Here is a 24,580-nt window from a genome sequence, read left to right on the forward strand (position 1 = left end):
AATGCTCGTAAACCTTCTTTGAATTAAGTACATTCCCTTAAACTCCCCAAGTAAGTTAACTACTTTTGAAGTTATAAAGTAGATTAAATGTGTGGAACCCTGTGGTGTTTATAGGAGATCAGGAATACTACAGAAGGCTGGAAAAGCATGTCTGCACAGTCTGTGATAATAACAGAGGATGCCTCAGGAGCATATGTTATCAGCAGGATCCAGAGGAGTTGCAGCATCCCTGTGTGTGGCAGGGGAGGGAGGATTCCTTCTATCCCCTTGATATGGATGCTGAGTATCAGCTTTTCTTTCCTCACAGTCACTATTTCCTCAGGGATGTGAGTGCCAACTGGAGAGCTCATTGCTCTGTGATTGCTGCCTGTTGAGTTGGAATAACTTTTTTTTCTTAATACTTTTAATTCCAAGTGAAACTGAGGAGTTCTTCAAAACAAAAAGATAAGAGTGCCTTTATGTTTTTATGTCTCATATCTGCTGTTCACAAATGTCAATTGTATGGGCTTTTGTTCCTGTTTCAGGTAAGGCATTAAGGGCTGTGAGGGTAGTCAGTGGATTTATTGCCTATTTTCACTAGAACATATTCAGATGAAGAGCTGAGTTCAGTTCTATTCTCAGCCTGTTCTCTTCCTGTCCAGTAACTATCAACTGTCATGGATAGAAATAGTTGCGTTTATGATTATCAATACAGGGTGAGGATGGGAATTTGTATTTAACAGTAAAAGGCAACTTGACAGCTGACACTGGGGCAGAACTTGACCTGCAAAATCCTAATTACTAATTGATGAGCAAGCACCTAACCTGACTTTCAGCTTCCAGCCCAAGTGTGCAGCAATGAAAAATCTCCTTGTGCTTGTTAGGAAAAGTGAAAAAAGAAAAGAACCTGTAATTTGTTGGAGATATGATAAGCATGGAAACTCATAATGACAGAATAACTATGTTTTATTGTTAATGGTGACTTTATTTTAATTTTACATAGCAAGTTTCTAAAATATTTGAATCTCAACTGCACATTTATGCTCCATTAAAATTCTGTCCTTATTTATAAAGGCAATAGCAAACAAACTATCCTTGAACTGGAAGGAGCCATGTTAATTATTTATGTTTAATGAATCAGATGATGTTGTGTTTCCCAGACTCTCAAGTGGAAAAACCAGTGACAAAAGTGGTTTATCACATAACCTGTGCTGGAGGCCCTGTGTCCTCTCTTGGCAGTTTCCAGGAAGGCTGAGACATGGCAGAGAAGTTTTAGCTTAAACAGGACTAAATAGGGTTTGGCTGGTAGACCTGGCTGTGAAGAGCTGGATGTATCCTACAGATTTAGTGAAGGGTGAGGTCAAGAAGGCCTTGCCTTGTGCTAGAGGAGGGAGAACCATATGGGATTGTCAGGTGATTGGCTCTTCCAGATGTTTTGCAGGGTAATAAACAAGTGTTGAATAAAGGACAGTATCTGACTGTGGCTTGGCTTCTATTTCCATGTGATAAAGCCACTCCCTACTTACTAAAATTCTGTGGAAACAGTAAATCCCAGGCCTGTTGGTACTGGATATTACTTGTGCTTGGCACCTCCTTTTGAACACTGCAGCTCTCCTCGCTTCTCCTCATGTTGCCTCTCCTCTCCTCTCCTCTCCTCTCCTCTCCTCTCCTCTCCTCTCCTCTCCTCTCCTCTCCTCTCCTCTCCTCTCCTCTCCTCTCCTCTCCTCTCCTCTCCAGCCACTTGCTCTCTGATGCACAGGTGAATGTTGTTTCTGAAGTGCAGAGGACAGAGGGAATGAACCCCCAGCTGATTTTATATGGGTCTATTTGCAATAAAAAAAGAGTGTAACCAGTGAGTGCAGCACTGCTACTTATCACACAGTAAAGATAACGAGAGATAACAATGACATTGTATATATTATGCAATAGGAACATTAAAGTATTGAATAATGATAAGCGTGTTATAAAATGTGGAAGGTTTCTCAAGAGTGTTGTATATTTGGAAAGTAGGTTTTGTTAGTGCAGTTGTAAATACTAGAGTCTTGTGACTGTGTTATGCAGTATGTAAAAGAGCTAAGCAATATGTTAAGTGCAAGATACTTCACCCTTCACTGCATACAGAAAACAGTAACACAGTCACTTATTAGCTATCCCGCTTTTCCTAAAAGCATGATATTTACATGTTTACTTTTCTTATTCCAAAGAGGCATAGCAACATTTTTCTTTTCTTCAAAAAGATTTCTATTTGCATGATTAATATATTTCTTCTATACTGTGAAGAGGAAAGTCTGCTTCACTCTGGTACCCAGGCTGACTCCCCATTGACTGCTCTCCAAACTAACATAAGAACTATTTATGTTTGCAACAAAAAGAAATCATGCTGGTTTTGAGTGTGGTTTTCTTGTTGACTTTTTAGAAACTGTTTCAGGCTCTTCTTAATATTTAGACAAACAAATATGTTTGCTTTTTCGTGGTGCTGCTGTTGACATTTCCTAAGGGAATTGTTGAAGATGTTAACAACTTCCCAGCACAGGCATGCTGTAATGGAATAGTTCTTTGCTTGTGGCCCTGACACAAATTCCTTTTAACTGATGTTTTCGCTGAAAGTAATGTGATTGTGATATCTTATATGAGTCAGGGTAAATGTGAATCAGTCCTGGCTATTTTGGGGAGCATAAATATCTGCTAAACTCCTTAGTGTTTTGCTTCTTGCAGATATAAGAAGAAGGTACCAATTTATTGTGTGCCTCCGAGCCTCTGTGCTGCACAAACATCTGCAGTGCAGAGCAGGAAGAAGGTCCATGAGGAGCATTGGTAATTGGTGAAGCCTGATGGCCAGGGAAGCTTGTAACTCTACCAGAAGAAATTGGTCAGTTTGGGGCTTGCCTAATTTTGGAGCCAGTAGCCATGGAAAACAATCACATAGTGGAACACATCCTTGTATGTGTAGTGTGTTCCCTGAGGCACTGCAGGTTAGACACAGACTGACGTGTGTGAGTTGAACCTGAGCACTGCCATAACTTTAATATCTGCTCAGTACAAACGAGGTGTAATCACGTTTGCAATTCACCCAGGGCTATCCACTTAGAGAATTTATATAACCTTTCATGGGTGAAGGTTTTGAAGAATTTTTAAGCAGGTTGGGTTTTGTTCTGGAATCCCTGGTTGAAAGGCTGAAGCCCTGATATGCAGCAAGCCTGTTTAACCTGTGTCTCTATAAAAAATGCCTACATTGTTGCTACAAGAATCAGTTGTAGCTTACAATCTTTTAGCAAGACTGTATCTTTTACTGACTGGTCACCATGTATTGCAGGTATGGAACAGATTTTCCTCAAAACCCATTGCTGTTTTAAAGTCTTTTCCATTGAAAACCATTTCAGTTTCTGGGATTATCCTAACACCAGCTGTTGTATCCTCTGCATTTTCAGTGAAATTGTAGAGAAACTTGTTTGCAAGACAGTCATGCAGCAGCATTTTGGCCATGTTTGTTCCGTTCCTGGGCCCTTTGGCTGAGGCTTCGAGAGAGGCAGTCTTTGTTGGTCTGTGGCTGTTCCCCTGCCTTGAAAAAGAACAAAAACTGTCAGGAAGAAAGATATTCATCCTAAGGGTAGACTCCAGTTACATTAAATAGAATAGCAGCCACTTGGAGATGGGACTGGAAGGCAGCCAAAAGGACACTGTGAAATTTTTCAATAGTCTGTCCCTATGCCTGTCTTCCAGTGATCAACAGAGAATGTAATTTCAACCTTCAAACTATTCACTGCAACCAAAGGGAACTGAATGCTGTTCTGGCTGTATTTTAAAGAGCTTTGTAACCTAGATGAGGAGATACTCTTCTCTCAAATGTGCTTGTTCTTCTGCTATTGTGGTAAATCATTGCAAGTATTACTACCTATTGATTTAAGTAAATTGTCCTTTTGACTGTCTTGTATGTGTTTCATAAGAAAAAAACATTGACCTTGACCAGTGGATATAACACATTTTCAATTAATGCTTTGATTAAGGATTTCTCAGATGGTCCTTCCTACTTGTCTCATTAGCTGGAGATGATCAGCCAGGAATCACTAAGTGAAGTCATGTTTTGAGGCATTAGTGTCATGACAAGATCAAATGGCTTTCTTTGTAATGTCTGCAAAAGGGTTTAGTTGCATGCTGTTCCTTCTTTATGAAGATTTCTCAGATTTATGTATGTAAAGGCAGATGACCTGTGACTTGTAGCAATATTACAGCCTCATGAATCTCCAGCAATTTCAGGCATGTATTTGCAGTAACATTTTTCCCTTCCTCGCAAGACATCTCTGTACCTCAGGCCACTGTATGGGAGGCATAACCCCTTGAGCCTGGTGGGTCATCTCAGCTGAAGTGAGATCAGAAATGGGTGTGCTGCCACTTGGTTTCAGGCACTACTCTTCCCTTCCCAGTAGAATCTCTACATATGTTTCCCAAGGAAGAGGAGGACCAGAGGCCTTTTTATTTAAAACATTGCATTTCAGTGAAAGCAGTGATACAGGAATATAAGAAAAATAAGAAATTGCATTATATAGGTTAAAATCTCATTCCTGCTGTCAAATATCTGGGAACATTTTAAAATTATGTGTATTCTAATATTTGTTCAGTGCGGTGTTTCTGTTTTCTTTTGTCCTGAAGCATGGAGTTGTATTTGTATGCCATTTAAAAACACCCTGTCCCTTTTTGCTGCACATAATGGTAGTGAAATAGTTGCTTCAGTAGATAGGAAAGCAAAGAGGTGAGATGTGTCCTTTGTGAGCATGCTTTGGGTGCAAAGTGGTAGAGATGACATTTGGCTTCAGACAGATGATCTGTAGGTTTCAGGAACTGAAAATCATAGGTACAATAGATATACACTCTCAGCTTCCCACAGGGTAACTTGCTCTGTTTTGCAAGTAGGTGTCAAAGTACAGGGTAGGTAAATGTTCTGCCCAAAGCCCAGTAGTCTCGCCCAGGCCATGGGAGAGTGCCACAAAGTATGGCATTTACTCTGAGATATGTGGGGTGTTACACAAATGTAGAGTGTTATCTGAAGTACTCAGTGACCCCAGCTGGTAATTATGAAGAGCAGCAGTTACCACTGTTGGCAGTACATTAGCTTCAACAGAAACTGCGTTGGTGCATTCAAGAGTAAAGTAGTGTACTTCATTTTTTCCAGTAATGTAGGAAGGGCAGCTTTCTGCTGTGCAAAAATCTGGATTTACAACATGTTCACACCTAATGTGCTTTTCAGGATGGATGGTTTTACCTAATAATTTTTTTTAAAATGTTTGGCAGATAGAGGAAAAAGAGCCATCTAATATCCACCTTTAAATTTGTTATTTAATAAACATAACAAATCTAGTGTCTGGCTCAGATTTGTGTCTCTCCCTGTGCTTGTGCAGAGTCTTTTGCTTTTAAAGACCATGATCTATGAGGTGCAAATAATGACAGATATTTTCTGTAATGTGGATGGCATGGCTTGCTGGATCCTGGACGTAAAATGGGTACTGCTGCTATCCATGTGCATCCTGGGGGTTCTTTGGGAGAGGAGGGCTTTGCTCAGCCAGAGCTCCATCTTACACCTCAGTGCCGCACAGATGCTGATTACTTCCTAATCTGTTTGTCATGTAATGGCCATACAATTTTCTGTTATTATTTTTTTCTGCACACAACTAGTTCATTGTAAGTACTCTGCTTTCTTTTTTTTTTCCCACTGTGCAAATTATAGTAAATAAATGAGGACCACGAAGAAGACTGCATGAATAAAGAAAGGAGACAAAGAAAAGAGAAGTGAAAGGAGTGGGGAGAGAATGAAAATTAGGGACAGAGAAGTTACATATGTATAAATATTTTGTTGGCTCTAAAAAAATGGCTAGACTCGGGATTATTAATTAAGGAAAAATATAGCACATCAGAAATTGCAATTTTTAAAATAAGGGGAAAATATTCCAGGTGTCTTACATTATAGTAATAACTTTTAGGTTTCTTCTGATGTATTTAAGTTTAGAAAATAAAATTGAAGCAAAAATAGAAAAAGGAAAAGTGAATAGTGGACCACAGAATTAAGAAGGTGATCAGAAAAGGAAGAAAATCAGAGAGGGAATGCTACCTAAATCCTCTTTGCTCTAGTGCATTTTATGCTCTGAGTCATACTAAGGGCCCCAAACATTTAAAAGATGATTGTTTTATGCCTACTGAAAATACATCTATTTTTTAACACATGAAGTTAATTAACCTGTGGAGCTGATGTCACAGAGCCAAAATTTCTAGGGACCCCAGAAAGGCTTTCACATTACTTGGGAGTAATGAAACACTAAGGATTTTGTGTAGATAGTGTGATGTTTTTTCTAAGGATTACCAGAAAAATCCCTATTGCTCAGGGAATGAAACTTCTGGCTGACAACAGTCTGGAAGAAGCTGTCCTTAGGTTCTGCTCATGGGTGCTGCCTGCTTGTCAGTAATAGAACCCCTGTTCTCACAGTGGTTTGCTACACTGGTTTTTGTAGTGTTTTAGTTCTTTTTATGTGATGAGGCTAAATCACACAACTCATGCTAGAAAAAAGGGGCCAAAAGTGATATGCCATTCTAAAAACATTGTGATCTGCCAAGGTAACTTCTGAAGCCATGGCCAAGCAAAGAGCAGACTGCAGACATCATAGTTACAGCTCACCACTCCGTTCACTTCCCACTTCTGCACTGAAGGAGAAAGTTGTGAGATTAAGGTCTAATGAGTCACATCAGCTGGCATTTCAGCTGCCATAATAATGGACCACAATAATAATCCATATTTCTGTGTGAGGTGTTCAGGTACAACTGAATGAAAATTTACAAGATGAAGACATGTATTGCTATTTTTGCCTCTTCAGTTTTGTTGTAGTTTTTCTTGGGTCATAAAGAGAATGAGCCTTTTTATTCAGTATAGAACTACTTCATCTAATAAAAGAGTTTTTGGTTTTTTACCCTGATTTTTTTTTTGTTTTATTGTTAAACAGTAGTTAAATGTTTGCTTCATTGTGCTAATGAAAGGAGCGTGGAGGTTTTCAGTGCTGAATTATTGCTTTATTACTGCTTCCTGCATATCCATTTCCATCATCTGTTTTGCCAGTTCTTTTTAATGTGTTGCTTTTACATGTCATGATGAGAGGGAGTGGGATTGTTCCAGTTTTCTTGATTTCTTTCATTAAAATTACTGACTTTTAAACTTTCTTTTAGATTTTAATAATAGCCGCTTTTGATATAGTAACAAAAAAAGAAAGCCTAGACTTTTAAGAATATTCCAAAGAGGCTATAAAACAGACTATCAGATTATTGTTCATTTGAAATGATTGTAGTGATAGAGAGATGAAAAGAAATTTGCATAACTTTTCAAATGGGAAAAGAAGGAAGACAAGATTGATATCAGTATATCAAACATGATGCTGAAGAGTTTTGCATTTATTTTCTTACAGTTCTTTTTGCCCTTCTGGGTTAGTGGAGGACAATAAGCCATGCTGGACTCACTTCTTCCTCTGGGTTGTGATTTTCATGTGGAGAAAGGATACTTAAATTGATCTGGTTATTTCATGGTTGCAAACCATGATTACTTGAGAGTATGATTTACAGTGAAGAACCATAATGGCACTAAATTTAAGCAGTCATAAAATTACTGGATTAAATTTAAACATAATGTCACATTGGAAGAGCTAATTCCTGATGCACTATTGAGTCTTAAATTTACTTTGTAACAGAAGAAAAATGTAACTCAGAATAAAAGGAGAAAGAAACCGCTACATTTTCCCCTGTGAGCAAGACAACAGAGAATTTCCACAGCCTTCCTCCCATTTTAGGTCTGGACTTAAAATAGTCACATAAAAATGGAGAAGTAATCAAGTATTCCATATACAAGATAAGAGTCATATGTCTGATTTTTTTCTGACGGATATATATGTTTAGTAGTCTTCTTTCCATATATGTTTAGTAGTGTACAGCAATTCCCTGGAAGGTACAGAAAAGAACATAAAAACTGATAAAGTGAAGAGAATTCAAAGAAGGAATATGAGGAAGATGGATTGACACGTTATGGAGGTAATTTTGGTCCAAGAGAATATGGTGACACTTCCCAGTGGCTATACCCCATGGATAGCAAATATATCTTTATTCCTGTTTCTTGTCCCCAGTCTCCTTTCACATGCATCGCCCAGTGAGTTAACAGTGGTCATGAGATTAGACACTCATCTATAAGTTACATGAGCTTAATGCTAAGTCCCAGCTCTGAACAGTTTTGGGTAACACAGGAGAGGGAATTCTGTTCTCTGTGTAGGTGAAATATTAAATAATTTAAATTTTAAATATTGTTTATAATAGGCATAAATTGAGAAAAAAAGAGCCTCATTCCCAGAGGAAATTACTGAAGCATCTAGTTCGATGAGGGAGCTTTTAATTTCCCTGCATTGGATGTCATCATACAAAATTGCCAAGAATTTTGTTGCTGATGTTAGCAGAAGCAAGTTCAATGCCTGGATGGTTTCTTTGTTAATTGATGTTAGTGCTCAGAATTATCTCCTTATTGTAGCTTGACTTTATTATTTCTCTTTTGTTTTTTATCAGAATTTATTATATCAAAAAGGCTTAAAAAGGTTTATTAAACCTGTCCCTCTGCCACATTAAAACTGTTACCCATGTTCCATCTTTATAATTACTGCTTAAATACCCTTTCTGTCATACTTATTTTCTAACACTTCCTTTCTGGATGGACCAATAAAATAGTTCTAAGGGAATGTACAAATTTATTAGGGTAAGGTTTTTTCCCCTCAGTATCTCCAAGAAGCCAGCCCCACTTCTGGAGCAGGAACACTATGATAATATATCACAGGCTTGTTATATCAATTACTGTGCAATATATCACAAGCTGTTAAGGTCTTGTTTTACAAAAAGGCTACCAGTTGTAATGGCACATTGAGGATATTTAATAGCACTCATGCAGAACCCCTTTGTCACTGCTTTATAGTATGTGAGATAACAGCTCAGTAAATATTCCAGGGCAGCCTAGATAAACTGATCATTAAATATGGAATTTAAAATACTTCTTTGGTTTCTTGCCAAAAGTATTGAATGCATACTGTGCATTTACATCTCCTGCATGATTGGGATTTGAGTTTTGTTAGTTAGACAAATATTGTGTTGCAACACTAATTGCAAGCCAACTTCAAATTATTTTAGTATGGTTATTACCTTTGTGGAGTCACGTTTTAAACCAACAAACACATGTGACCATTTATTGCTCATGGAAAACGATTAGAATAATTATTAGAATTATTGGAATATGGTACAAACTTAGGATTCTGACTTCAAAGGGAATTGCACGTTTAGGCAATTCTATATTTTCTTAAAGCCAAGCTAAGCTGATTCTACATGACAGTGGTTTTAATGAGGCTCAATAAACAGTACAGTTTGTAACCTCAGGCCAACTGCTGAGCAGAAGCCAAGAGCAGTGCTACAGCTTTAGTGAACCCATTACTGTGAAAGATGTTGGATCCTGGAGCAGCCTGACTCACTCATTGCACAAGAGATGAAGCTCCAATAAATAAAAATGAATATCTAAGGTGACGGGTGACAACTTCATGCATACGTGATTTTCTCTGATTTGACAGTGCCTTGATAAAGTCTTAAGGCATGTGGCTTACTAGAAACCATTTACATTTTTAGCCATTGAATCTTCTGTTTTATTTGCAGACATTAGCGTTTGGGGCTTGTGGTTTCCTATAGGTATGAAAAATTTGTTTTGCTTGTGTATTGGGCCTAATTCTCAGAGCTACTCAAGACCTAGAACAGCTCCTATCAACTGCTAGAGTAGTGAACAATTCTGAAATGGGTATGTTTTCTTTGCCAATTTGTGGTTATTTTTATTAAATTCTTTTAAAAGTGAATTGATGTAGGTTGTTTCCTACCCTTAGGGCTGATCTTAGACCATGTTCCCCCAGCAGCATGTTCACTGACCTGGAGCCCCATGAGAGCCCTCCAGAACAGTCTGCATCCCCTGTGAACAAGGTGAGGAAATGGTGGTGCCAAAACCACCAGAGGCAATATAACTCCTCTTTTAAGGTGCTATGGCTTTCCTAGTCTTTATGAAAACATTCCTAAAGGGCATCTGGAAATACAGTATAAATGGATTTAGGGTCTAAAAAGAACAGAAGAGCAGAACTGAGATATTTAGTCTTGAAGTGAACAGGGGAATGTGAACTAACTCTGTGGATGCTTTATGCACCAAAGGTGTAGACCACATTAAACAGAAGAGTTTGCAGCACATGATGAAGAAGTTGGTCTTGTGCAAGAAAATAGGCAGAAATTTGTTTACACTTGTGGGAATAGTATATAGTGGGTAATGTTTGGACCTGATGATCTTAAATGTCTTTTCCCATCTAAATGATTCTGTGATTCTGCATAATGTGCTGGACTGTTTATTCATATTTCCCTGAGATAATCTTATTAAAACCCCTTAAATCTAAGTAGTTAATCATGTTTGCCAAAATTTTGATTCTTACCTGCTTTCTTTGCAAAGTTGCTGAATCACAGTTGAAGTGGTTAATGCTGAACTAAAGGCTGATAACAGGTTTACCATTTATGCTTTTGATCTTCAGCCTAGTAAGACAGCAGAAAAAGATGTTAAGATAACACAGAGCTAGTGCAAAAAGATTCTGCAAGCAGATTCTGTTCCCTATTTAGTGCAGTTAAATTACCAAATGGTAACAACAAAGACTAAGTTGTCATCTGCTGACATTTAATTCAGTGGAAAACAGGAAAAATGCACTGTTAGAAAGTAATATCAGAAACACTAGGGATTTGCAGAGATATAAAGAGACAGATAAACACAACAAAAATCAATATGGTTAGTGTCCTCAGCTCTATCTCCCCTTCTCAAAATGATACAGTTTCTATTTACAGTTGGGAATTATGTCCTCAAACAGTGGTGGCTTTGCAAGAAATGGTCTGGGGACCACTCAACATCATCATTCAGACCATGATGGGACAAACTGCAGATTTTTAATCAATGGAGGAGGGGAAATGAATATTACTAATACACTATTTTCCCTTAGAAGGCATCAGGCATGGTACGGTGCAGACTGATATGTCTGAGCCAAGTCACAAAATGCAAAGCAAACTTCAAATGGGTAGAAGAAACTTGGAGTTCCAGACAGCAGGATCCATAATCTGAGATTAAACAAGTGTTGCTAGTTTGGTTTTGCAAGCAGATTGATAGTTGGTATTTGAATTTTTTTTTAAGATGTTGTCTTTCATATTTCTTCATAGAAACATAGTATTTTCTTCCAAAGGAGACTGGCATGAAAATAATTTTGTATAATTTTATGGTGTTGTTGGCTGTTGAGTGTCCCTGCCAGGTTAAAATACACATATGTGCAGCAGTGCAGAACCTAAAGGCAGCTCTCCCCTGCTGCGGGGGGGAGGGCTGCCCCAGAACCGGAACACGCAGGATGGTCATTCCATGGCCACGAGCTGTGGGGCTGGTCAGACGCGGTCCTTGTAGAAGCGTTGCAGGTTTAGAAAAGAAGCTGTTTGGTTCCTGGTCTCCATGTTTTTTTATTGAGGAAAACAGGGGAGGAATGGGGAGACAGAGGAGGGGGAAGGGAAGGCAAGGGAGGGTACAGGTTCCATACGAGCCCAGAAACAAAGAGGCCCGTTCCGGATCTGGCTGGGGATTTTATCTCTAGGGATGGGAGGCGGTCCTGACTCACATCCAGTCAGAAGGGGTCAGGGGGGCGGGGTCAGGGACAGGAAGGACACACAACACCTATGGAAGGAAAATAGTCATGGTCATGTTCCTTGCTTTTGGTAAGCCAGAGGTTTTACAGGCCTAAAGCTATTAAAAAAAAAAAAAAAAAAAAAAAAAGAAAAAGAAAAAAAAAGAAAAAAGACCTGAACTTTAACTGATCACTTCTGATGCATATCTGCTGGTTCTGTGGCCAGTTTTCCTGAAGGTACCCTATGAGGAGTTGTATTGGTTTGAAAACAAACCAGTGGGAGATCACAAGTCAAGACTGAAAGTAAAAATAAGTGAAATAATACAAGGAAAAGCAAAGTCAGATACAACCTAACACCCTGTTAGGGTGGTGGTAGCAGTCCGACTGAAGTAGTTCAGTTGAAGCAGTGATCCTGTGAAGGTCTAGTCTCCAGCTGAAGATCCAGTGGTAGCTCTTGTCCTCTGGGAACCCAGTAGACAGGGCTAGCTCAGGCAGTTCCAAGGCCAGGTTATATCCAGGTGGGAACACCTGGCTCCTCCCTCCTGGGCAGAGTATCCCACAATGGGATGAGATAAGTCCATGAGTCACACGGTGGGTCCCTGATGGCCCATTGCCTGTCATGCGGGGTGGGTCATTAGCAGCTGATAACAGTTAATGGCCCACAGCTGGTGGTAATAGAATACTTAACTACATCTATATTGCAACCTAGGACAGGAGTCAAGGATCACTCCGACTTTTTTTGTTGTACCTTGTGATGTATTCCTGCCACTGTGATAATCAATCAAGAGATAATGTGGTATGTGGTTTTGAGTAGAAATAGATGAGGCACACATAATATCCCATGCCAGGTTCTCAGACATTTTCCTGTAGTGAAAGGAGAGCTCTCCCTGCTCTCCATTGGTGTGTTTGTGGTGCCTGGGACAGATTTTGTGTGGGTGTGGAAGTTGTGCTGGTGGAGGTCTCATCACATTGCACACATCATAACAACCCATGCTTGAAATCCCCTGCCACAGCCAAGTGGCAGTGAGCTATCCTTGTAAGACTCTTCCTTGTGCTAACAGGGCTGTGCAGAAGGATATCTCAGTAATCCATCTAGGACAGACTGATGGTACTGGGAATGGAGGGGAAGGAGGGGTGGCTGTTGATATCCTTATTGATTTACTTGCCTTTGCCTTGAGAGTCTCAAGCTCACTTCTGTGCACTTCAGTTATTAAAAATTATGTTTTAAGTTCCTAACTGCAGGCAAGTTTTTGAGTGAGTGGTGTGATTCTCATGATCAAAGCATGAGCTTTGTTTTTTCAAAATGATATACAAGCATCAGTGAATTGTTACTGTGTCAGCTGAAGCTTCTCTCTCTTTCTGAATATCAGAGAAATAATAGTTTTTCTTTCTTTCTTCTCCAATGAAATTTGCTCTTTGGTTGTTATTCCTTCCAGAAGGAAGTTCAGATATGAAAGCCTGGGGGCAGTGATAATCTGGAAAAAGATATATTCTTTCAGTCTGTGTGAACTTTATTGTTCTGGCTAGAAGGACTTCATTTGGCCTAACCAGCCATCTCAGACTGCTGCAAACTGGTAACTGAGTGACAAATTGATAGTATTTTGTTAAACTGTTGCTTGAGTCATTATTGTGGTACAGCCATTGTTCTGCTGCTGTCGTGATGTTTTTCTCAAATAAGGTTTATTTATTTAGATCCTGATTTTTACACACAATTAATGAGAGACAGCTATCACTGCTAGCTAAAGACAGAACTCCAGAATGAAGTCAGATACTTTGAAGTATTTTTAACTTCAGTGGTTCTTTTTTAACCAGAACGAGAAGATGTTCACAAGGAAGGTTAGACTACAAGAGACCTAAACTCAGAACATTGTACCCAGCAAGTATAAGACCAGAAGTGTTTGTGGAAGTCAATACACAAAGAAAGACAACTTCAGCTCAAGTTGAGAATCTTGTCTGTAGGATTTTTGCCTTCATCTAAATTTACTTTTAGGGACTGTTTTAGCCTTTAGGGCTTTTATTAGCCTGTTTCATACATGGATAATAATGGCTTCATCAGTGAGTCTGACCATCAATTGTTAATTAAATTTCTAATTATTTCTAATAAGAATATAAAAAAGAAAAATGCCATATTAAAAACCCCTGTCATATTTTATTAAAGAAGCTGACCCTCTAATTTTCATGTTTCTGCAAGAACTGTAAAAATGTCAGTTTAAATCAGACTGCAGCTTATTGATGGACTGCTAAGTACAGTAACCATTCCACCCTTTCTGTCTGAATGCCAAAATCTCGAGCTATACCACAACATCCTCATGAGCATTTCTACCACAGCTAAAGCAAAGCCTTTAGCACTGGACTCTGCACTGAGACAGTCTGGATTTAGAATCCCTTACACCTGAAATTTTGTAACTAAATCAGAACAAGATTGATTAGCTGAAGTGCTTATGTACAGTATTTCCCCCATGAATGTGCAGTTTTGGTGCTGTGACTGCAGAGGCTGTGCTGGGAACCTTGCAGTCTGTGTCAGACAGGGCATCCCACCCTGCAGGGTCATTGCAGCAGAGCTGATGTGCTGCCTCTGCAGAAGGAAGGAGCTCCTTTTACCCTCCCTTGATAAGCCAGCCCCTGCAAGGAGAGGAGAAGGAGGCAGTGCTGGGGGCTGGAGGCATCACTAGCACAGGCAGCCTGTGGCTCCGTGAGCAAAGCTGTTTGTGAGCCTTGCAGAACTTCACCTGAGGAGTGCTGTAAGAGACAGTGTTTCACAAAACTTTGAAATAAAGAGCAGAGAACAAGCATGGTAATTACTCCTTTCCTCTTCCCATCTCTCTTGAATGTGAGTTAGCTGCCAGCTAGGAGATCTGAAGAATAAGGAGAGGAGAAAATTACACAAAATAGTGTAGCAGTTACCATCTTCTATCCTGAAATTTGTAGAACCAGATAATCCTCTGAGGTGATTCAGTGAAGGGTTGATTTCCTTTATATTTGAAGGGGAACTGGAGTTTTTGATATTTGTATTTGATTTTTTAAAATGACTGTGTGGTCTTTATCTAAGTGCTGGCTGCTGACAGGCAGCAGAGGAGCAGCAGCAGCACAGCTGGAGGAGGTGGCATTTTGCACATGGAGCATTTGCTGCTGCTCACTTCTCCACTGCAAATCCATGAAGCTGTTGGTTGTACTGAAAAAAGGAGGGTGGGGATGCTCAGCCACCTGCACAGCTCAGCCCCCAACATCAAGAGTGGCATTGAAAATGGCATAGAAATGACATTGGCGTTACCTGAAGGCAAGGAGAGGTACAGTGACATTAAAACAATGAGAGGGAATAAAAGGATATTTATCAATAAGGGTCACAGTTAGAGGTCTAGATGTGTGTCCAGTTGATGGAAGGTAGAAGGGGAAGAGGTAGGGTTGGAGGCAGAAGTGACCCTGCTAAACCCAGAGAAAAGGGTAGTTACAGCAGTCAGGTAATTTCATATCACAGAAGTGATATGAAATGCGTGGCAGGTTTGCAGTCACAGGGCTTCCTTTGTTGCCACTTTCTCCCAATGATCAGAGGCACAGTGAATAGCTGTTCCCTTCTCCTCCCCCAGCCAAACACCAGCATCCTCTGAATTAAAATCCCAAGCTGCCTCATTTCTGTGTCAGCATTGCTTTGACACAAATGGGCTCAGGGGAAAAAAGCAAAACCAACCGACTAGTAAGGTGAAACAGTGCCACTAATAACTATAAATTATCAGCTATCAGCTGTCCTGAGCCATTCTGAATCAGGTACCTGAACCAGCTCCTGTTATTAAAACCATGTGATAAATGCAGACTTGGATTCTGGAAGTTAAAAACAAGCAGTGATACAGGAGCAGCTGCAGCTGTGGAACAAAATAAAGTAGTTTCATGACTACATGAAATGTTTTCAATAGTGTCTGTTGGTAATAGGAAGGTAAAAAGAGTTTGTGGAGTTGAAGACAGTGCAGCAGAGCTTAGTGTCTCAAAACCTCACCTTTTCTAAAGGATATTGCATATGGTGATAAAGTGGTTACACATAAATATGTTACTTATAGCTATTCCATCGATATATGAAAGACAGAGGAACTCTTCTTGGAATGGGCTCCTTCTAGTTCTTTTACTGTTGTTTTGCTGGTTATTTTTTTTTCGTTTTTTCCCAGCAGTAGCCTAAAAATAGTTTGACCTGCTGTGGTTCAATACAGATACCCAATTCAGGTACATGGTATTAAAATTTGAGTATAAGCTCTGCATGTGTTCTGTCACGAAGGTGTTAAGGTGCCTAATGACTGTCTTTGCACACTGCTAATTTGGGCTGATATTTTTAGTTGTACTCCCAGTAGGAATGGCACAGAGTTTTTAACAGTTTCCCACAGACAGCTTCGATAGCTGCCTCCTGCAGGGAGGGGCTACTGTGGAGTTACAGTAGCCATCCCACCAAGGTTAATGCCTGCTTTACTCTGATAAACAAAGTTTTCAATTTAAAAAATCCAGAAACAAAACAACCTCCTAAAACTTCATATCTTGCTTGTTCCAGTGAGATACTGATTTTTTTCCCCTCTGGAAGTTTAGGGGAATGGATTCTGGATGTTAAAGGTGTGTTTATACAACTTACCATATTTCATAGCAGCTTTAACCTGCAAGTTCTTGATGGGGGTTGTCTTGTTATTTGCATGTGAGGATTGTGGCATTTTTCTTCTTTTGTTTTTATAGCAGTAGGTTAGGAAATAAGAGAGAAATACTTCACAGAGCTTGTAATAGTCTATGCAATGGACTTTATGAAAATCTTCAGAGATGCTCAACCAGGATTTCTTCAGATAAATTATAAAAGGAAGAGGGGAACTTAAAAGGATGTAGGGTTTTTTCCTAATTTTCTAGTTCTTTTTATTTGCTAAGACTGCATATTTAAATATGTCAGATCAGAAATAATTCAGCAGACTAATATTGATAATCTGGCATTAAAAATAATTTTTGACAATAAAAATCATAACTATAACTATATATTTTTGGTTTCTCTAATATTCCTAATCAGACCTACTGTTCCATAAAAGGTTGTGAAATAGTCCTGTTGGGCTTGCACGGTTCTTCATAAGCAGTTCTGAGTTTCTAAGGTCTGACTTTGATCTTTTGCTAGTATTTGAATTTTGGTGGGCCAAAGCCCTTGGGATTTAGTGCTGTCTGGAGGCGTGGAGAGTGCTTGGCTTGTGTGCTGGAGAGAGAGAAGGACTCTGATGTATTAGCAGTGGATTGTGACTGACGTGCAGACTAGATGCCTGGATGGTTTGAATAGTACTTTTTTTTTTTTTTAACTGTGGTTTTGTTTTTCAAGCCTCAATTTTTAACCATGATTTCAAGAGTAGTTTCTGCTAGTACTGAGACCTCTTTGTAATTGCATTTTTGGGAGGTAGTGTTTAGGGAACTAAAATACTCCCAAAACTGAGTACTATATCAATTTCTCTCCCGTAGTGTTTGTTATAAAAAATTTTATACTACATCTCTGCTGGACACTGCAGTTTGCATATTATCCTGTTTTCAGAATCTACTGCCTCTCCTGGCTTTTATTTCCAACATGCCAGCACTGGAAGTCAGGTGTGGGGAACAAAGCAGCAGCAGCAGCAATATTAGATAGGGCATTCTGTAGGCTGTGGAGAGGCACAGCACAGAAGAAGCAGCAGCTGGATGGTGACAAATCCAAGAAAGTTGAACTCTATGCAGACCTGAGAGACTTTGAGCTAGATCACAGGTAGGTCCTGAATTTCTGCACATTGCTCTTCACAGTTAACTAAAAATATGTTCTGGAACAGAGAGTGCAGGCACTTTGCTTTGGATTTTCCTCACCCCCACTGTGTTCAGTGCATGTTTCTGTTGATGAAAGCAGAGCAAGTACCACTCGTTGGACAAATCAGGCTCTTTGGTGCCGGAGAATATGGAAACACCCTAAATATCAGATGAACGTGCTGGGCAAAATATGGGAAGCTGCTCAGATAATGCTGCAGACTGTTAGCAGAGATTGTTTTTTCTCAAGGAACATAGGAAGTAAGAGGAGGATGGCAGAGAGGACTCTCCTTGGGGCTCTGTGACCTAGATGGGTTGCTCCTAAGATCAATGGATTCCCATTCTTCTTCCTAAAACACCAGGAAGAATTCAACTAAATGCTTCCACATAAAATCAATCAATTTCTACTCCATAAAAAAACTTTTTCTTCAAAAAGATGGCCTCTTAGTTGCTGCTGTCAACTTAATGACTACTTCCAGCCTAGAACACTGAATATTATATTCCTTGTCCTAGGAGTGAGTCTAGATAAATTGTTATCCAAGTGCAATTTTATGGCAAACAACGTGAAAGTTTATGTGATTGATGTGGTCTTGCCCTTGGTAGCATTACAGCTGGACTGCTTATCACCTCCTGTATTCTCCCCACAATTTCTATAAAAGTAAATGAACAATTGAATATATAGATTCTTTCATAGGAATTTTGTTGCCTAGGGATAATGTACAAAAAAAAAAAAAAAAAAAAGAATGTCCTCAGTATAAGCCCTGTATTCACATTGGGTTTTGCTGTCATTTTACCTAAAGGCCAATTGTATCACCACTGTGGATAATGAGAGTCACCAGGCTTGGTGACACCTTTTTAATTTCTTTTCCCTACCTCAAGTATAGGCAGAAGTTTAATTTCTCTTACTGTATTTTAAGGTTTTGTTCAGCTAAGCTCTGTTTGGAGCTGTTGAATCCTTTGCCTTTGTTTTCAAGACTAGGAAGTAATTTTCTTTTGGGTATTTTCCATATGTAATCATTTAAATTCAGTGACAATTCACCTTTCATCCTTCCCTTATGAGCTGACTAGATTGAACTTCTTTAATTTAGCATTTTGGGGCTTATTTTTCAGCTGCAGGGTTACTTTTGTTCTCCTTCGAAGTTTTCAGGAAGTAGAAATAATAAAGTTTATCACCAGAAATGTCATTTTAATCTGGTGGTGTTTTAATTCCATCACACACAAACAGAGAAAGATTAAACTATTTTTACCCTAGCTCAGGACCCAGGTTTTATGAGAGGCAAGCATGGCTTTAGATAACCAAGTCTGTCTTTGAGCTGTCTCCTTCAAGTCGAAATCATTCAACCTTGCTTGGGAACCTATTATGCCAAAGAACAAAAAAAGAACATTGAAGTAGCAAACTTTTTTAAAAAAATCTTGTTGACTGGCATTAATTAGTTTTCTTGCATCTAATTGTTGGTAATCGCTGTGATGACTACAGTGAAAAAAAGCCTTAGAGGTCTTGAATGTTCTATGAGTGGTAAGGATATGTTTAGGTAGCAGTAAATGCTATCACATTTTAATGAGAAGAAAAGATTTTGAACTAGCTTTTGAATCTAAGTATAGACATTTGCAGTTAATTTTATTGTGTGTAGGAGAGGAGAGAGTGGCCTTTTACCCGATATGTCTCTATGTCTGTCTATGTTTTGTGTTGCTATATTGCTCACTGAAGAAAAATACTGGTTTGGGCCTGATTTGATACACACATTTCTTTATTAGAGTTACTGCACAAAAGAAGAGGAGTCAGTGACTTTCACAGAACTGCACAGCTAAATCTACCATAAAAAAGAAAGCAGGTTTTCTAAATGCACTTGATGCCATTCAGGGATCCATCTCCCCAGATTTTGTTTGCAGGGTGGTTCTTGGGCACACATTCTGCCACGTGGATGGCGAGCTGTCTCGCAGGCTGTCAGCAGAAAAGGCTGATCATCTCTGCAGGGAGCTGGTGCCAAGCTGGGCACTGCAGGGCTATTAATTCCAAACTCTTCTACCATCTGCTTTCAGGAAATAGAGAGGGGAACGTCACTGACCTTTGGGGTGTTTTTGCCTTTGGCTATTAAACAATCTTTGATAGTACTGAGCCCTGGCTCTGAGCTCTGCCTGCAGTCCCTTTCTCTCGCTCCAGTTCCTACAGTGAGCTTGAAGGTGTCCAACCCATTAGAAACTTCTGAACACATTTCTTCTGAGTATTATAAAATTAGATAGAAAATTGTGGGAATGGTAAATCAGCCGTTTATATCCAGTGAGTAAGGATTCAAAAACAAATCAAGGAATGCATCCAGACATTTCTTTAAAAGAGTGAGCACATGTCCCAGCTGCACAGGGACTCCTGCAGTGGGGTGGTGTTGCATCCTTTGCAGTGGTGCCATGTCTTGCTCGTTGAGTGCAGTGCAGGTCTGCACTAGATATAAACTCCCAAGGAGATACAAAATGGTGAGGAACCCTGCCTGCTTGTGCACAAACTCAGCAGCACTTATTCCCCGTGTGTGGCACTGAGCTGGAGCAGCCATCCTGCTCACTTTGTGTCCCCAGGAGTGGTAGCAGTCTCTGCTTGCTCCAGGGGCTGATATTGTTACATCAGTCTGGTTTCCATAGTCAGGCATGTTAAAGACTAAAACACTGCAAAAGAAAGAGTGTGGGATAATGCTTAAACAGGAAATTTGGGAGAACAAGAAACTTCCAGGACTGCAGTTTTGTGAGAGATTTTTTGGAACCCCCAATATCCTTACTAGAGGGTTGATCTGCTTTGAGATATGGGGGGACAACCACTTCTGCCTTCTGCCCACATTGCCCAGCCATGCAAAAGAATTGTGGCGAAAATAAAATAGCTGCATTGCATACAACTGAATGTCCTTCCAACTGGGGGAGAGGATGAAGCTAAATGTTATTAGTGTGGTGATCTCAATGGCATTTTTTTATTGGACATAATAAGACTGTCAGCATGGGGAATGGAATGCATTTGAGACACTTGCACATCTGCACTGCCCTCTTGCACATCTGCACTGGCCTCTTGTGCTTGTAGGATTTATTTTTGACTTATTCCATTGTACTTGGAGTGCTTAAAGTGTCATTTACAAAATTAATCCTTAAAATGGAGGAAGAATACTCATTGCATTTGCAGAAATTGAGTGGGGACCAAAATCCTCATTCAGCAAATATTGCAGATGTCATATTGTGCTAAAAAATCGGCAAAAATGTTGAGTGGTTTTAGTCTAATATTAAAACCCCATAAAAATTAATGGTCAATAGACTTCCGAAACCTCTGAATATTTTGAAAACAAGAGAAGCTTTGAAATGACTATGGTCAATTTGAATTGTAAAATAGTTTTTAAGATGAATATTGTAGAGAATATTTTATTAACTTTTAAATTCTGTTTTGTTCTTTTAAATGTCAGCTTAGAAACAGACATTTACATATTAGTTTGGTAACATTTCCACTTGAAAAGCAGAAGAAAAGAAAAAAAAAATCTGTATTTAAACTAAGCTTTGATGAAAAGTTTAGAAACTCCTAAACAAATGGGTTTTTTCTTTTTTCATGAAAAAGAAAAGATATTTTAGGGACATTCTAACTATTGTTTCAGTCTGTGACTATTTTTCTGAAAAGCATGTTTTTTTGCACTCAAATAATGAAAATTTGAGATTGATGGTTTGGGGAACTATTCTGTGGAACTATTTTTACTTTTTTTTGCACTGATAGCTAAATAAGTTCCAAGCAATTAGTGCCAAAAGTTAAAGCCAAACACCTTCCTGAATGATTTATAACTTTATCACCTTATATATTTATTTCCTTTTTTTTAAGTAAGAGTTTTATTATGTCAGGTGATGTTCGGCATCCAAATAGTGACTCTCCCATTGTGAAGCTTCTATTCAAAACTGAAAACATATTGTTAGTAAAATATATTTTGTCTGCAAGAGCCTGCCATTAAATGATGTGCTGGAAACAGTTCAATATTTGTTGTACTATAGTGTTAGGGAAGGGAAGTAATAATACAGCATCCTTTTCTAGTAGCTGAGCAAGTTATTAATCTTAGAGAAAATATCTTTGTGTGAAACAATAGTTTAGTGTTGAGTTTTTCTGTGGTGTTTTGCCAGAAGCAAATAGCAAATAGGAATAGCAAAGTTGCTGTATTAGTCCTTTAACTAGTCTATTCTGGAAGATGTGCTTTCATCACACATTTACAAGTCTGACATGAAAATAGTATTAAAAGGAACAGTCTTTAAGTCTTCTTTGACCAGTTTTGTCCTCAGAAGGGTGTAAATGTGTGCAAATAAAATTACTGCAGCATCTTACTAGTTTCTGATTCTCCTGCCTTCTCCCAGAGGCAGAACTGCAGGGGCTCAGGCATCTGCTGCTGCTCTGCAGAAGGACAGAGCTAATCATTATATTGGCATTCAGTGTCTCCCTTGTGTAATCCTTGTCCCTTCCCCTCTTTCCATATTCCTTCTGTAAATATTAGTGTGTTGTCTTGTTTGAATTTTAAGACTGATCTTTTTCTCCTAAGGTAAATTTTCTGTAATTATTTGTGCTATTACCTATTTCTGAAAGATTTTCTTGAAAGATGTAAACTCAATTTGGGGATATAAAACAAAACACTTTTCTTTCCTTGACAGTGAAGAAGAAGGAAAGCTAGAAAGGTTTGTTTATTAAACCCCCAAACTTATTTAGAATTCAGACAGCAATTCCTGTCTGTTCAGACAAATATTTGTTCCTCCTGTGAGAGTGGTTCCCAGCACAATGTGATAGACTGGGTACTGATTCCAGTCTCTCTTCGTTAGTGATTTAAAAAGCAACCAAAGATAATATTTTGGGCAAGATGATTTTGCAAGTAAGAAAGAATCTAGAAAACACATGGAAACTTCCACTGTTGTGGTACCCTCCTCATGAACAATTTCAGAGAGTCAGAGATTGTCACTTCTCTCCTTTCATCCCTCAACACAGGCAAAGACTTCTACCCCAAAAATCTCCCTGTGGTGCACAGGGAAGCCAAATAGTCCAGTGGCAGCAGCACTCATGCCTTGTTTTAGGTATTCGTTTCTTCCTCTCCTACTGTACTTTGCCACAGAGCAAAGCAGGAGGCCTTTTCCCAGCTTCTCTTCTACTCTTCTTTCTCCCTCTTCTCAGACCTTAAAGTTGCAGAGCACTCAGGCTGTGTGTGCAAAGTCTACTGATGTTTTAGTATTTCTTTATCTTATTTCAGTCTTTCTGAGCTGTCTGGAAGTGAACAATGTAAGAACAATGCTTGCATCTTTAGTTAAGTTGCTGCTAATTTGGAGTAGATGCAGCACTGCTGTAATTCTTACCTGGGAATCTCAGACATATCTTTCTCTCTCTAGCAGATGTCTACTTTTGTCTATAATAATGTACAACCCTTAGAAGAGATTATACAGTAATCATACAAAATATTTATGTTTTTTTTTGTTTCCACAGTACCCTCAGTGGTAAAATAGGTTGTAGATTACATTAGCTGTGTTTCTGGGTTTGAGGTTTGTTTTGGTGTGGTTTTTTTCCCTTTTCCTGTGTTGTACTAAAAATCTCTGAGCTGTTATTAGTAAGACACTATTTTCTGAGTGAAAAAATAAATACCACTTGACAGTTCACAACTGCTTTTAACCAGAAGAAGCCATTACTGCAGTAACATGTGATGGCAGACAGAATGACTCTGACAGAGCGTGCCTGACCTTCGCATGCCAAGGGTTGGTGTAGCTGTTGTGGTTCCTCCTGTCTCTGATGGCTGGGGTCTAGCAACAGCAGCATGAGTGGGAAACCCTTGTATCCAGGAGGCTCATATATCTTCTGCCCTTGTGGTGTTTAAAAGGTTGCTAGGGAAGACAAAGAAAGGCCTGTTTGGAGAGGAAGGGGGTTAGAGACAAGCTAGTTCCTAGTCCATTCTGCATGTGAATAGTGCAACACTGCAGCAACAATAGCACCAATGGGAGATTTGTTTATTTTTAGCTATGTTACAGCTTCCCATTTGTTTGTTATCTTGAATGTAAGCTGCAGGCTTCTCTGTCCACATGGGCCCTCAGAATGCATGTACAAAGAAAATGTACATTAGGAGCAGAGCTAGAGCTGTTTTTAGCAAGAGGCTTTTAGAGGATTTTTAGCCTAGAGAAACTTACTTCCATGCACTGATTATATATTTGCTTGAATCTTTTCATTATTAGCCCTAATAGGATCAACCCTGTTTGGAATGATGACAGGCATCACCTTAGTAACTCCTTCCAATTTACATTGCTGCTGTGAGCAGTTTTTTGTTGTGCTGTGGAATAAACCTTATGTATCAAGTGCGTTGTAAATTCAGTAAGAAACAGTTATTCCGTGTTTCTTCCATCTGTAGTGCTTCTCAAACCTGTAACTAGATGGGAAGAATGTGGAAAGTAAAAATTATAGGTCCTATAAGTCCTGGCAAAACCATTAGCAAAATATTACTTCATGGATATTTCTGAATCTACTACTGCTTTGGCTTCTTCTCATCAGGAGATGTTCCTTTTTCCCAAGAGTCCAGTACAAAAAGAGAATATATGCAAACTTAAAATGAGTGGTGGAAGAGAAATCTACTCCAAATACATTTGCAACTAGATCTCCTGCTTGTTTGAGCTAGTTGGATTTCTGTGTTGTGCAAGACAAGGTGCTGAGCAATACTTTTCTCTAGAAGCCAGCTGCTGAACCTTCACTGCTGGGCCTGGGTTTCCTTTTTTCCAACTTCTTGTTATTGCTTCTTTACGTTAGCTGAGGACACTTTGTCCAGCTTTTATTCTTATATTTTATTCGAGCTTAAATTCTCAGATTTGGGTTAAGTCTAACAGCTTTCTATCCCCTTGTAATTTAACTGTTTTTATGCACTGTGTCACATGGTAGGCAGTGACAGAAGGCTGTAACCAGCAAGAATCTGGGTTCTTTCCCTTGGGGAGACCCTTTGAACACAAAATGCCTGTAAGAGACACATGGTAACCAGCTCAGCACAGCATTGCAGTTCTCTGGGGATGTGTTGGTTGGACAAGTCAGTGATCTCCATCTGAAATGTGGGGTTTTTAGGAGGAGAGATGCTGCATTTGTGCAATAAAAAGCCTGA

General features: G+C 39.2%; 1 protein-coding gene across 5 annotated transcripts in view; it reads left to right on the forward strand.

Annotated features, from left to right (window-relative positions):
- Positions 1–24,580, forward strand: part of OXR1 (oxidation resistance 1) — a 260,480-nt gene that overhangs the window by 58,284 nt on the left and 177,616 nt on the right. Inside the window, exon 3 of one of the 5 annotated variants that reach the window (XM_085053401.1) lies at positions 17,233–17,439. The exons of 3 other annotated variants lie outside the window; for them this stretch is intronic. In XM_085053401.1, coding sequence (XP_084909527.1) covers positions 17,233–17,439 — 207 coding nt within the window. Of the gene's footprint in view, positions 1–9,978; positions 9,997–17,232; positions 17,440–24,580 lie in introns of those variants that run through there. One more of the 5 variants, XM_085053403.1, reaches the window with a different exon arrangement.

This window comes from Lichenostomus cassidix, chromosome 2, assembly GCF_008360975.1.
Source record: "Lichenostomus cassidix isolate B80296 chromosome 2, HeHo_3.0, whole genome shotgun sequence".
Classification (NCBI taxonomy): domain Eukaryota; kingdom Metazoa; phylum Chordata; class Aves; order Passeriformes; family Meliphagidae; genus Lichenostomus; species Lichenostomus cassidix.